Here is a 15,860-nt window from a genome sequence, read left to right on the forward strand (position 1 = left end):
CATACACAAGGAAATACATCATATTTATTAACAGCTATATATATATATATATATATATATATATATATATATATATATATATATATATATATATATATATAATCAACACCTCAACCGCCAGGCTAATGAAATATATATATATATATATATATATATATATATATATATATATATATATATATATATATATATATATATATATATATATATATACATATATATATATATATATATATATATATATATATATATATATATATATATATATATATATATATATATATATCGAGGTCAGATTCATGTGGGTAATGTCACTGTTCACTGCCATGAGGACAGAGGTTCGTACACAAAGAAATGCATCATATTCATTGACACTATATATAGGTCAGATTCATGTGGGTAATGTCACTGTTCACTGCCATGAGGACAGAGGTTCGTACACAAAGAAATACATCATATTCATTAGCAGTATATATAGGTCAGTGGTTCAAATACATTGGACGTCAAATTCTAATTGAAGACTAATCAGTGTGGGCTAGCAAATTTGGGATAAACAGCAAGAATGTCCTCAAGCACCCCCGATTCAATGTAGTAATTACAAAGTTCAAGATACAATAAGTCAGGTGACCGGAAGTCTTTGACAGTGTCACATTCAATAATATAGTGTTCAAGTGTATGCTTTAAAGGTTTATCACAAAGTTTACATGCTGAGTGTTCCGGTATGGGTACAGCGTTACTAACCTGCCAGATGTGTCTGTATCCTAGCCTAATTTTGGTCACGACTAGATCACATTGTATGGTTCTGTCCTTATGCTGGCCATACCGGTGTCTCTTGTCTCAAAATTTGTCATATTTACTAATGCTACAACTTCCAGGTTTCTCTGCATTTCTCGCTTCTTCTAAATCAGAGTTCATGATTCTGACTTGAATGTCTTTAAGTACAGCATTGGACAGGCCAAGGTCACGGTCAACATTTTCTTTCTTACATGCCTCATTGGCCAGTCTATCAGCACGGTCATGATACCTGATTCCAACATGGGACAGGATCCACACAAATTCGATACGAAAGTTGTTCTCATTGGCAGTTATCATATTCCTTTTAATATCACATACAACTTTAGACATAGAGCCTGACGGGCTGTTCATTGATTTCAAAGCACTTTGAGAGTCACAGAATATCACCCCACCTCCATTTTCTTTAAGGTAGTCTGTAGCTAAGTAGATTCCAGTTAGTTCAGTTTGTGTTGTGCTGGCCCAGTTGTTCAGCTTTTGCTTGTTTGACACTATCATCTCTTTTTCTTTATATATTACAATGGCACAGCCTGTTCTACCTGTGTTTGTTTGCACAGAACCATCAGTAAAAGCATAACATTCACTTGATTTATTACTCTCTATGTATCTGTTAATAGTTTCTAGTGTGACACATCTCATCACATCGGTGTTTAACATTTGCTTACTAACAACAGGAGTGTAATTAATAGGAACTGATATATCCAGCCAAGAAGGAATGGCATTAATAGGTTCGTCTGGGGTGATTGGGACATTCAGTTTCAAGAAATCTGCTACACTTTTATGAAGCCACACCCCAAAGAGAGTCTTTTGTGGAAGGTTAGCGAGATAGTCGGGATTACTTAGATAGAACATCAACTCAGTTTGAGCTGTAATTTGGGGACTATTGTTCTTCAAAACTTTGACACAAAACATGGTATTAAGTAGAGATATCCTCTCAGATAGGGAGGACAGTACGAGTTCTTTCCTCATGTTTACAATTCTGGTTGATTTTGGGCAACCTAGAATGATGCGCATTAGGGTGTGTCATAGGAGGGAAGATCAGCTAAAACTAATGGCCCATCACTTCTTTGGTAGATTTTAGTGTATATAAACAGAAAATAATTTCAGTTTCAATATTTTGCAACCTTTTGCTAGGTAAATTTTAGCGTGAAATTTATCGAAAATCTAACGTACAGCTGCATTAGTGCATTACAATTAAAAGTGAACATTGCTTTCTGACTTCATTCTTTAACAACCCAACTAACAATATTTTTTTCTGTTTCAGATTCTGATGCATTTATAAGTTGATAATATTTGCGATGGCTGCTTGTTTCAGGACGAGGAACCAAAAATCCAGCCATCTCAGTCACTATCTTGGGTCTGGGAGAGAGCTCCTGAAGTCGGAGTTGCCTACATTGAGAGATGCTTTGAGATACGGTGTTTTAATCAGGCAAATCAGTGAAAAGAACCAAAAAACTTACACAAACAAAGACATTGCCAGTGATATGACCAAAGCTGTCTTGGCACAGTACACTCTGGCTAACGCTCAGTTCGAAGCCTCAGTCACTTAACAAGTCAGAAAGAGATTAGTGAGAGACTGCTAGCCAGTTGGGAAAAGGCAGAGATATCTCTCTTGGGAGGAAAACTTACAGTTAAGGACAGCTTTGCCAAGCAACTGGACCAGTTATTTGACATATTACTTACAAGTGCTTAATTGTTCTCTGTCCTGAGTTTGGATGCGATCGTGACGAGGTAAAGTCCAGCGAGGGCCCATCTCCTGTGTTTGCAAGCGTGACTGAAGATTCCTGTGATCGAACTGGTTTGTCAATGCACAGAGACTGGCAGTATAGGGGCTCTCATGATTTCTAGCCAAGATATTCCGAGTCAGAGACAGGAGGCTGCATACAGAGAGACAGAAGAGGAGAAGGAGTTGCCGGGAAAAGAGACTTGCAGAAGGCCAGGGTGAGGTAAAAAAGGCCGATGATTGGAGTCAAGCTGATTCAGAGTTTAATGACTTCCCCATGGCTGATCCGAGTGCTGACCAGGATAATGGTGACTTTGTCCCTAACCCAGAAAATAATGATCCCAAACCTTCCAGGCATAAGATTCGAAATAGGAAAGATATCCCGAGCATAGCTCTGGCCAGCATGCGACGCCACACTGGTCTCAGAGAAACTGCAGAGATAGCAACAGCTGCCTGGGTTGACGGTGGTTTGATAACACCTGATGATGTTCACCTGGTGATAGATCATAACAAAGTAAGGAGAGCTCAGGAGAAACTTGTCAGTAACCTGGAAGAGGAGTTTGATAAGGGGATAAGAGAAAATGGAATCAATTGTTTGTTCTTTGATGGGAGAAGGGATGACACTAAAGTGTTCATGAAAGTTGGAGATTCTGACAAGTTGTTCCCTGCCATGGTGAAGGAACACTACTCACTGCTGCAGTGAACCAGGGAGGAAGTATTTGGCATTTCCTCCAGAAAGATGACATCAGAAACCAGCTGAGATAGTGGCAGATAACATTGTAGACTGGCTCAGAGAGAGAGGAACGTAGACCAGACCCTGCAGGCCATTGGAGGGACAGCACCAACCTGTGGGCTACAGGGGTGGCAAGGGGTCATACAGTGGATCAGAGGCGGAAGAGATTGGGAGGAAGCTGGTCTGGATTGTTTGTGACCTCCACACCAACGAGTTGCCACTCAGACATCTGATCCAGGAGCTGGATGGTAAGACTCTTTCAAACAACAGATGGTCTGGTCCTCTTGGCAAGATGCTGGACTCTGCCACTGAGTTAGAAATAAATCCGAGCTTTGAAAAAATCACAGTTGGCCCTCCACTCGTTGAGCTTGCACATACTGTCATTGACGACCTGAGTACTGACCAGTACTATGGTTACATGATTTGCAGTGCCATCAAAACTGGGATCATGCCTGATAGACTTGGTTACCTGCAGATAGGTCCAGTCTCACATTCTAGGTGGCTCACAACGGCTCTCAGGTTCTGCAGAATTTGGGTCCCTCATCATAAACTGAAAGGGAACCAGCTTTACAACCTGAGACTTATTGTCCAATTCATCGTGAGTGTCTACTTGCCAAATTGGTTCAACACCAAGGTCAAGTCATCGTTCTCCGAAGGTCCGAGGCATGTTCTCTTCCAGCTTGAGCTCCTGAGGAGTCAGCCAAGGAAGGTTGTTCAGATTGTGGAGCAGACTGTGAGGAGATCTTCCTGGTATGCTCATCCCGAGGCAGTTCTGCAGACAATGCTCTGCAGTAAGGATGAGGAGGAGAGAAGAGTGGCAGTCAAAAAGATCTTGGATTTGAGACTTATGAGAGGATCTGGGCATGAAGAATCAGTTGGTGACGATTCCTTCAGGGTCAGGAAGACTCCTGAAGTCAATCTAGGTGCCAAGACCCTCACTGATCTCATAGATCTGGATAACATCCAGGCTGGCAGTGGGCCCCCTCTTACCTGCAGCCTCACCAATGTTCAAGTCAGAGCTTTCCTGGACAACCCCATGCATGTCCCTGCCTGGCCCCTCGCACACCCAGAGTATAGAGCGTTGTGTACAGCAAGTGAGCGAGGCCAGCAGTCACGTGTACAGCCAGGAGAGGAAGGAAGGCTACATCCGAGCTCAGGTGGTCAGCAGGGAGGTGATGAGTAGAAACAGAAGCAAGAAAGACATGTTCTCTATGGTGTGCAGCAACACCGGGTCGTAGTAGTAAAACCGGTTTTTGTATTTGATGATTTTGTTTTCTAAAGGAATATTAAATTTAATAAATGTGTCAAGATCATTCGTTTCACTATTCTGGATCATTTTCATCCTAATAAATTAACCTGATACATTTACTTTACTTTAAATAAGCTATTTAGTGTTGGTAAAAGGGTGGGAATACTGAATTTTCATAAGATTTCAAGTTAAAATTTACCTAGCAAAAAATGAAAACTTTTCAAATCTGAAGATATCACATGATTCTGCACATAGAACTACATCATTAATACCATGGGCCGATTTTTCAAACTCAAAAAAAAAAAATTCGCCTCCGTATGACACACCCTAGTGGTCCATGGTCCAGTGTTAGTACACTACTTGTATAACACAGTGTTTGGTAGTGAGGTCCATGGTCTAGTGTTAGTACAGTACAAGTATAACACAAATTCCAAGATATTTATAGGAGCTACATAGTTCCAAGGGCATGCTGTTAATGTTAAAGCCAAGAGGCAGAGGGTGAGCAGGACGAGGATTGAGGACCCTCGTCTTGTCAACAGATATTATGAGACCACAGTCCTCCGAGCAAATACATCCAGCAGGGCTTGGAGCCTGAGCTTAGTTCTGTCATAATGCAGATATCATCAGCATAGTATATTACAGCCCCGTTTGGCTGAACTGGAATGTCAGCAATAAGCTTGTGCATCAGTATATTAAAGAGCATAGGACTTAACACTCCTCCCTGAGGCGTGCCAAGTTTGGCTGTAGTGAGCCACAGAATGTGTGTGTTAACTAATAATAAAGTAGAACTGACCCTTGGTAGGGGAAGCCGTCCATGTAGGTGATCAGCTCGTTCTTGAGAGCTCGGATGTTGACCTGGTCGTCATGGTCGGTGACGATGGCCTCCAGAGCCTCTGCCTGATGGAAGAACACTTGACACTGGTCGTAGCGGCTTTGGTAGGCCTCCAGAGACATGTCGTCCAGCTGATCGTCATAGTCGTGAATGCCAACCTGCACCATGAAGCAAGACTCACACTACCGTCCAGTTAAGGAAGGGTCAATTATATCTGTCCATAAATCTACTCCAAACACTTTTTATTCCCACCTTTGACGCTTCTCTGATATTACATTTGCCATATTTGTGCATAAAACTATCTAAATAAATAAGGTGTCTAGGTATTCATGAAACACATCACCTGACGATTAAGTTACTGACACAACAAGTGTTTGTTGCTTGCAATACAACTTGTGGTACCGTTATAATATCTGTTCAGTACCCATGCACCAGAGAATAAAGTGGTAAATTTATAATTTCGGCCATCCCAGTATTTAAATATTCAACCTAACCTAACCAAACCAACCTCACCTAACCAAACCAACCTCACCTAACTTAATGTAATCTAACCTAATCAAACCATTCTAACGTAACCTATATTTAACCTAACCGGGGGCCTGGACCTCCCTAAGATTCACCGGATGACCGAAATTAAAATATACCCGTAAAGTAGTCAACAATTAAAACAAAAGGAGGCTCTCACAGCTGCCAGAGATAAACATTACTCACAAAGGAAGCAAACTCAGGCTTGTTGGCCAATCGCCAGTTGAAGTAGTCATCAGCAAGCTTCTGTACAGCTGGCGACATACGGGCACAGCTGCTACTGGCTAGAATCCTGCACAAACCTGCTGCGGGAAAGAGTCAACTCTCACTTTGTAAACATAATCTCAATTTGTTTGTATGCAAATTTATTTACAAATAAACTGATATGCACACGATCCACCACCTCCCATAACACATGTGTATATACTTATAAAGTGTTTGCTTCTTTTCCCTATGTGCCTCATGACGCACTTACCCATGAGAAGGAGAAAGACACGATTACTGTACGTAATTGAACACTGGCACTGATGCGGACGAAGCGGTTACTGCGCATGCACATCCATGATGCCTGAGAATTTAACGTTGCCAGAATCCTTAAACGAAGTTGTCATACGTAAATCTACATAATAAGTTCAAGAATCTAAGGTGCATGCAAGGTCTGGTCATGAATATAAACAATGCATAAAGTTCTACCCTCATGTATGTGTAGCTAAACCATTTACATAGCCTTGTTGCTTAAATGGGTTATAATATAGGTAAAAAAAAATATTTCCTCACTAGTCGGGAATCGAACTTTGGACCTCTCAAGCGTCGCTACCACCGCGCAACGACAAGATCGTTCACACGCAGATTGATCTACTGTATGTCCAGGGTTCGATTCCCGACCAGTGAGGTATTGCTTCTGTGTATGTATATACTGTATATATATATATATATATATATATATATATATATATATATATATATATATATATATATATATATATATATATATATATATATATATATATATATATATATATGCAAGTAAATCACTGTGGGTGCGCGTGATCCAAGTATATGCTGATAATCACAAGGAAACAAGCGCTTTCGTGTAATTCACATCTTCAGGGGTGAGTACAGACTAAGGAGTAATAATGACAAGGCTAATATATACAGTTGAGGAGAGTGAGATCAAGTCCTAGGAATATCGTTTGGGAACTTCGTGTTTTCTTGTTAATAGATAATGTTTAAAGCATATATATATATATATAATATATATATATATATATATATATATATATATATATATATATATATATATATATATATATATATATTTAAACATTATCATAATCCAATGGATTGCTAAAAGTTAATATTACAAGGGACCTACAACTTCCATCACAGGAGCTTCAAATCTGTCAACCATTTGTGCATCAAGAATAGGAATTATCATCATAATCATGCTAGGATCAATGTTACCATTCACCAATGTTAAACGTTCATACGTCTGGCAACCTCAGCAGCTATCAACTCGCTCAGTGTTGTGGAAAGCAAAGCTCGAGTTTAGCTAACAAAAAGGTTAAGTTTTAGTTTACTCTTACTATCTTGTCTTAATTCTGTCTATCATTAATATTTGTATTCTATTTTTGTCGTTAGTGTTTTTTCTTCATATCAACTCCTTGATATATGAAAGATATACTGTATTTTTATTCCGTGTTGTCTCATGGTAGAACCTGCTGCCATATGGCATCACAAAAATAGTAACCAAAGTCCCAGGTTGCTGATCTCACTTGCTGCCTCATTTACACACAATTGCAGGGTCTCAATTGTTTCTCGTACTCAGGGCCGGATTCAGGAGTGGGCAAAGTGGGCAGCTGCCCAGGGGCCTCCACAATCTGGGGCCTCACATATTACAATATTATATTTATTTGTTTATTCATTTGGATTATTTTTATTTTCATTCCTTAAAATTCATGTGTACAAATTCCCAACACGCACACACACACTTTTGTGTGTGTGTGTGTGTGTTGGGAATTTGTACACTATCAATAAAAATACAGTTAATCAAAAATTTCTCAATGTTCTAATTTCCTCCATATAACTGCATATGACTTCAAAATTCTCCAAAGAAGTGTTCAAATTTCAACATTTTCCCGGTGGGCTTACAGCGCCCCCCGGAACTCCCAGATGTTTAGGCTCGCTTCACTCGCCACCCACCTCTTGGGTAGTTATAATGAGGGGGGCCTCCACAAAGAGGCTGCCCATGGGCCTCCACAGGTCTAAATCCGGCACTGCTCGTACTATTGACAACACAGCATACATATATTGTTTCTCACTATTGATCTATTTTTTTTCATTTTTATATTTCTTTATTATTATTATTATTATTATTATTATTATTATTATTATTATTATTATTATTATTATTATTATTATTATTATTATTTTTATTATTATTATTATTATTATTATTATTATTATTTCAGTGTTGAATTATCATTATTGTTGTATTATATTATTTTCAATTTTGTATTTTTTATTATAAATTTTATTTACTATGAATTATTATTAAATTTTCGCCCCCACCCCCCTGCAGGCATCGACGTGGGTCAGTGACCTGTGCCGGTGGCCTACTTCATCCTCCCCAAAGAAATAAAAACCTGGGCTACTCATTTCAACCTTAAAGAGATACATAAAATGTTTTTGTTATCATTAGACGCCAAATCAAGGACCCTAAACTCCCAGCTGATGGATCCTATGTAGCTATGTAGGTCGCTGCTTAGGCTGGTGTTGGTATCCCTGCGACAGTGTCTGTGTTCGGACTGGCAAAATTGGACTTGTAGCCAGCCTTCTGAAAGTGTTTTATGTTACTGTTTTGATAATTATCAGTTTTACATATTTTTATTCCTTCGATCATTAAAACAAACAAGTTAGGGGATTTAAAATACAGCAGAAAATATATAATTGTGACTACAAAGTCACACCCAACACATCCAAACGATACTGATTTGCTTACGGTGACAGCCGACGGCTGAGATCCGACAAGGATTTCCTTCTCGCCCTATAGCCTTATTTTACTCAAAATAATCGTGACTGTCACTTTGATCTTTTCTAGGTAATGAATGGCAGGATGACCTCAGTGAAGGCAAGAAAGTCGTAGGAGCATGACGGGACATCGCCCATGCCTTGAGAGCTCTAGGATTTGAGCCAAACAGAACACTCAGCAAGTGAAAATAATTTCGGAAAATATGAGCACAAAGATCAGATGCGTAGCTCAGGCCACTGTGACACTGATCATCGACATGTCAGAGCCAAGCTCACACTTCACGTCACCCCAAAACGGCGAAGGCAGCAAGCCTCCAGAAGAGGTTTTAATACTAAGCGTCTGGGGACCCAGCAGTAATACATTGAATTGAATTGAATTGAAGCAGTTTATTTAGCCAGAAAACACAGATACAGAGTGGACAATGATAACAATATTAACATGGCTGAGCCAGTTGAGAACCTGAGCTCTCTTTTAGGCACCTGATATATACTATACATTTATCTCAAGGAAGTATTATGAACATTTAGTATCATCTGGAATAGTACAATAGCATGGTGGTAACAAGAACATCTCATAATGTTACCACGGTTATCACTTTAATATTTAATAATTTATTTTATATATATATATATATATATATATACAATCAACACCTCAACCCGCCAGGATTCGAACCGACGGCCCACGAGCCCATGATTGTGACCGGGGACCGCTACCCCTGGACCACCAGATACTAAAAGCAGTCCTAGATTCTGTTATATTTCACACAAAGCCTGTTCAACGAACTTATGGCGCCGTGAACCTCTAATTGGGACTACCCGTTTCACGTAGGTGGTCAACGTAACGTTTTATCAAATCCGGCTTCAAAACACGAGGATCCATATATATTTCATTAGCCCAATAAAGCACTCGGACTTCTAAATACATTCAACACTTCAACCCGCCAGGATTCGAACCCATGGCTTGCTTTATTGGGCTAATGAAATATATATGGATCCTCATAAACTTATGTAAACATTGTTACGCCGTCTCTTAATTTACTTAAATATCCAGGTTCTAGGCGTAACCAAACAAAAAAAGTGAAGTTAATTAAAAGGGAATAAAAATATATAAAGTAAACTTTTAAGAATTTAATTAATTAAATATTAACACAATAAAGAGCTTCGTAGGCTGTCACAACAAATTGATTCGCCACTGAAACTTTTAAGACACAAATGATACTAAACATCGAAACATCAAAAGAATAAAAATAAAGCATTGGATTACGTTAACACTGCATAAACATATAAAAACTAACACTGAAATTAACTAACTTGAAACAACACTGAATTACTTAAATGTAACTAAGCAAATACTGATGGACATAAATAGAGACATAAATAGGTACTCACATAGATATACCACATTGGTGGCGACAGGAACAACACAAATAAATTAAGTATAAGTAACAGGTGAAGAGTGTCACTAAAGGATGTGAACTGTATGACAAGAGGACTGAACTACCTTCCGTCAGTTGGTGGACTACTATATATATATGGCCTTTTCCGCCTCAGCAACCAAGCGGGTCGTTAACGATGCAGATGGTCGTTAGAGAACAAAGAATGCTTGTTACAATACTAAATGAAGAAATAAGATGGGCTTGAACGAATAATAACAGTTAAAACCTTAACAGCACAGGGTAAGGTGACTAGATTATATAATAGTAAATATAACACATCATTACAGGAATAATATGGAGCAACATGGAAGCATGTTATATATAAAAAAATAGAAAAATATGACACGGTCGTAACATAACTAACATTTGAAAAATACGACACGGTCGAATAATATATATATATATATATATATATATATATATATATATATATATATATATATATATATATATATATATATATATATATATATATATATATATATATATATATATATATATATATATATATATCTTGATAAAATCACACGGGAAGAGGGAAACAACGGAGCACCTTAGTTTCGTCTTTATTCAAGACATCTTCAGAGACAACTGGATTACATGGACAGAGAGAGGCTTAAATATACAGGGTGACCTTAAAAACATGAGGTCAGGTCATAATGATGTCATCCACTAGTCCCCAGACCAACACACACGTAGAGGAGCTTAAGAGAAGGGGGTGACGTACTAGTCAGGTCAGGTCAAAATAAGGGACCCACTAAATAACTATCATACATCGAGATCAGGGGTCACCTAACTACGGCCGGCTGGCTGGATCCGGCCCGCGACGTCAGTTCATCAGGCCCGCCGACGGTACTTGAATTTGCTTGATAAAACGTATGGAACACGAGACGTTGTAAATAAATATGTTGGTTGTCTTGTGTTTTGTGCATTGCACGCCACTCACCCATGATTAACATGGAATGCTAAACTTAGTTTTTCGTCTTTTTCCCAGAGCTGTTCTGGCTTGCAAGTATTGAACAGAATGATTATGCGGCCCGCGCTCGTCATTCTTTCAGTTATCCGCCCACTGTGAAAAGTTTGGTGACCCCTGATCTAGATCAAAGGTTTTCAAAGCATTTTAACCTTGGGCCACTGCTATGTTCTTAAGATGTCTGCGTATTTGTTGAAGATGAAACACATTCGTTCCATTGCACAGAAACTCGTACCCTTCTGTGTTTGTTGATCGTTGTTTTAAAAGGGCAAAAATCCTTTCATTTCCTCAAACCAGGCAAATTCCTACACTTAAGAGTATTTTGACTCTGCCTATCGTAATGAATTTGTCCCGTTAGTTCGGTCCCTCAAGCTTCTAAATATTAATGTTGTTTTCAAGTATGACTCAACCATTACCAATATGTTAATAAGAAATAGCCCAAGTTTGAATGTAAATGGAAGTGTTTATTGTATTCCATGTAGCAAATGTAATTGTAATTCTGTAGGATAAACCAGAAAAATACTGCAGCTCAGAATCAAACAACATAAGTATAATATCAGAACAGCATCTGAAAACAGTGCCTTGTTCGTTCATGTTAAGAATAATAATCATCCCATTGCTTGGGAAAAAAGCTTAGAAGTGTTTAAATCATCTTGTGTGACAGAACGACTTCTGGTTGAAGCTAGTTTGATTAAGGAATTAAAATCAATAAACCTTAGTGATGGGTTCAATGATATATGTTACATAAATTTATTTGTCAGTGACCCAAGGTTAAAATGCTTTGAATTTGATCTAGATGTATGATAATTATTTAGTGGATCCTTATTTTGACCTGACCTGACTAGTCACGTCACCCACCTTCTCTTAAGCTCCTCTACGTGTGTGTTGGTCTGGGATTAGTGGAAGACATCATTATGACCTGACCTCATGTTTTTAAGGTCACCCTGTATATTTAAGCCTCTCTCTGTCCTAATAATCAAATAATAACCATGGGAGAAATGATACACTGTCTGAGGAAATTTAAGGAAAAAGCCCCTGGGCTCACAGGTATTACACGAAATATGATCATGAATCTACCTGAAAACATTTTAAATACACTATTAAACATTAATAACGCATGCTTAATAACTGGTTACTTTCCAGACAAACTAAAATATGCTAAAATGATATTTATTCCTAAGGAGGGTAAGGACAATAAGGAAATATTAAACTACAGGCCAATATCTTTATTAGAAATTACCGGGAAACTATTGGAAAAAATATTAAATTCAAGACTTATAGCCTTTTTAACACAACATGGGAAACTAACAACAGACAACATGGATTTATGCCCAATAGAAATACCCTAACTGCAATAGCTACAATAACGGAAATAATTGCAATAGAAAAAAGCAAGGGTAACCAGATCAATATAATTTTAAGGGATGTTTCTAAGGCTTTTGATAAAGTTTGGCATTTAGGCTTAAAATATAAAATATTAAAACTGGGACTTAACGAATACTTGCTAAGAATATTGTGTAACTATTTAGATGATAGGAGAGCACAAATTCAAATTGGAAACTTTATGGGAACTATGTTTAATCTTGAGAGTGGAGTACCTCAAGGAGGATGCCTTTCTCCAACACTATATACAATTTATACTTCAGACACTCCTCAACCTACCCCCTTTTGCGAATATGTAATGTTTGCTGATGATATTACTCAAATAGTATCATACCCAGGAAAATCAACCCAATTTATGGCACTCTACACGGTAAGAGCGATAAAAAACATAAATGATTTTGAGAAAAAATGGAAAATTAGGACAAATAAGAACAAATTCAAGATAATACCAATAGCCAAGATTAAAACAAGTCCAGTAATAGTCGACCAGGAACTATACCCATACGACACTGAAGGCAGGATGCTTGGATTAAAACTAACAAAAGAGGATATATAACATACTTAAAAGATAAAGAACGACAGGCAAGAATAAGATTATAAAAAATAAAACGCTTTAAGAACCTTAGCATTAATAACAAAAGAAAGATTTATATTGCCCTTGTTAAATCAATTATGGACTACCCACCCATCCTATTGAACACCCTTAGTAAAACGTGCATTAAAAGGTTACAAACAGTACAAAATATAGCCCTCAGATTTATATATAACATAAAATATACAGACCACATCAATAATGAACAGCAACACAAGAGAGCAAACCTCTTAGCAATCAATGTAGATATACACAACAAAGCTGTAAATATTTGGAAAAAATGACTGAACTTAACACAGAAACATATCAAAACTGGATAAATAATATAGACAACGAAGAATTCCAAGAACACAGTTGGTTTAAATCAGCCAGGAAGAAAGTAATTGAACCATCTCCTGCCCCAATATACATATAAAACATTAATAGAGAGAATAAAAGATGAGAGTGACCTACCAGCTCCACAAGAACCTGGCAGGCCTCTCCATACAGCGTACCTTTAGACTAACATAACTAATATTTAACATTTAACATTTAACATTTAACATTGAACTAACATCTTAGTAAAAAAAAAAAAATAAATAAATAAAAATGTGACTACCCTCCCAGCTACACAAGGACCTGGGCGGGCTCACTAACTCAAAAAAAAATTAAATAAAAAATAAATAAAAAAATAAAAAAATATTAATAATATTAATAATAATAATGTGATTACCCTCCCAGCTATATCAGCCAGGAAGAAGTAATTGAACCACCTCCTGCCTCAACATACACATTTCTACATAAAACATTACTAGAGGAATAAAGATGAGAGTGACCAACCAGCTCCACTAAGAACCTGGCAGGCCTCTCCATACAGTGTACCTTTAGACTAACACAACTAACACTTAACTAACACCTCAAAAAAAAAAAAATTTGACTACCCTCCCAGTTACACAAGGACCTGGGCGGGCTCACTAACTCCAACAATAACAAATAATAATAGTAAGCAGCATTATATAAATAAACCAATATTAATACAAAGGTCTGACGACCCAAGGGAGCAGAACAAAGACAAAACACCAATAAGAAAGATGAAGCGATCTGGTTGAGCCCAGATTCTTTCTACTCCTACTGTATTTCAGTTTCACCACTTTTCCTTCAACTCCTAATAATCTTCTTTCACCTCTTAACTAAAGACTTCGTATCGTATCGTATGTAATCCAGTTGCCTCTGAAGATGTCCTGAATAAAGACGAAAGCAAAGGTGCTCCGTTGTTTCCCTTTCCCGTGTGATTTTATCAAGATATATATATATATATATATATATATATATATATATATATATATATATATATATATATATATATATATAGAAACGCCATAGTGAGTTTCCCTTCGCACCTCCATCCTTAGTGCGAGACTACATCACGTTAACCCCACAATGGTGACCCCTGGAGTAACGCACTCACACAGGATGGATGAGAAACGGATCACTCTTCCAGTCTTCAATCACAACATTGAAGACTGGCTAATCCACATGGATGCAGCTTTCATTGGCTCTACAACTACAACGAACAGAAGTACGTCGCCCTGGTCTGTTCCCTGCCCACAGAAGTCGTCACACAAGTTGCAGAAGTCATCACTAAGCCCTCAGATGACAACAAGTTCGCAGCTCTACGAGATGCTCTCAAGAGGCGATACCAGCGGCCTGACACCAGCCTCTTGCAAGACCTATCCGGTCTCATTATTTCAAGTTGAAGCAAAAAGAAGTTGCTTTTGCGGGGGTGCGCGGTGTGGCGACTTTTTCGAGGACCTTTGTCGTTTCTCTGGTTAATTTTGTCACAGATGAATATGTCCTGTTTAGCTGTTCCCGTGTCTTCTCCCTCTCCTTCTCCTTCTTTTGGTTAACTGTTGCTTTTCGTATGGGACAGCCAGTAGCCAGTGTTCTGTGATCTTCACAGTTTAGGCATTTGGGGGTATCTTTGTTTTTACACTCCCTAAAGGTGTGCCCCTTGTTCCCGGATTCTGAGCAGTGCTTGGTGTCCTTGTTAGGGCAGTCTGTAGCCGTGTGTGAGTATTGGTAGCAGTTCCAGCATGGAGTAAGGGGGAAGAATTCCTCTTGCTCCACCTGGCTGCTGCTGACATGGTAATAGGAGAGACAAAGTCCCCCCTGGATTGCTCTTTGGGCCATGGCTATTTCTGTGAATCTTATTTTGAGCATGGATGGCAGTCTGGGCAGCTTGACCACTTCTCCACCTTGGCCCATTGGTTTCTATGTTCTATGTCAGATACCAATTGCTGTTCACTTGCTTCTTCGGTGATCGCTTTAACTAGTCGTTTGACTACAATTGACTTCTTGATCGGAGTTGTGGAGGGACTCCAACTTCAAATTTTGCAGACTTGAGTTTCCTTGTGCTCTCGCTCGTTAGGAGTAAGGCTACATCATTCTCAGTCAGGCACAGGGCGATGAAGGAGTCCTTGGTCGTGATGAGGTTGGATATTTTGATGAGTAGGGTTGCACTGAGGAGTCTTGCTAGTTCTGCTTTTCTTTCGTCAGTCACGCCCCCTTCATGGGAGCTTATCCGTACCCGGTGTGCCCTCATTTCAGAGA

General features: G+C 38.4%; 1 protein-coding gene across 2 annotated transcripts in view; it reads right to left on the minus strand.

The window, feature by feature from the left end:
• Positions 1-6,439, minus strand: part of LOC121869522 — a 65,894-nt gene extending 59,455 nt beyond the window's left edge. The window contains exons 1-3 of one of the 2 annotated variants that reach the window (XM_042370880.1): positions 6,330-6,439; positions 6,041-6,159; positions 5,291-5,487 (exon numbers count right to left, since the gene is read on the minus strand). In XM_042370880.1, the coding sequence (XP_042226814.1) occupies positions 5,291-5,487; positions 6,041-6,159; positions 6,330-6,333 (320 nt within the window). In that variant the 5' untranslated portion in view covers positions 6,334-6,439. The remainder of the gene's footprint in view (positions 1-5,290; positions 5,488-6,040; positions 6,160-6,329) is intronic. The other variant, XM_042370881.1, reaches the window with a different exon arrangement.
• Positions 6,440-15,860: the final 9,421 nt, after the last annotated feature.

The sequence above is a fragment of the Homarus americanus genome, unplaced genomic scaffold (genome assembly GCF_018991925.1).
Source record: "Homarus americanus isolate GMGI-L3 unplaced genomic scaffold, GMGI_Hamer_2.0 scaffold23578, whole genome shotgun sequence".
Taxonomy (NCBI): Eukaryota; Metazoa; Arthropoda; class Malacostraca; order Decapoda; family Nephropidae; genus Homarus; species Homarus americanus.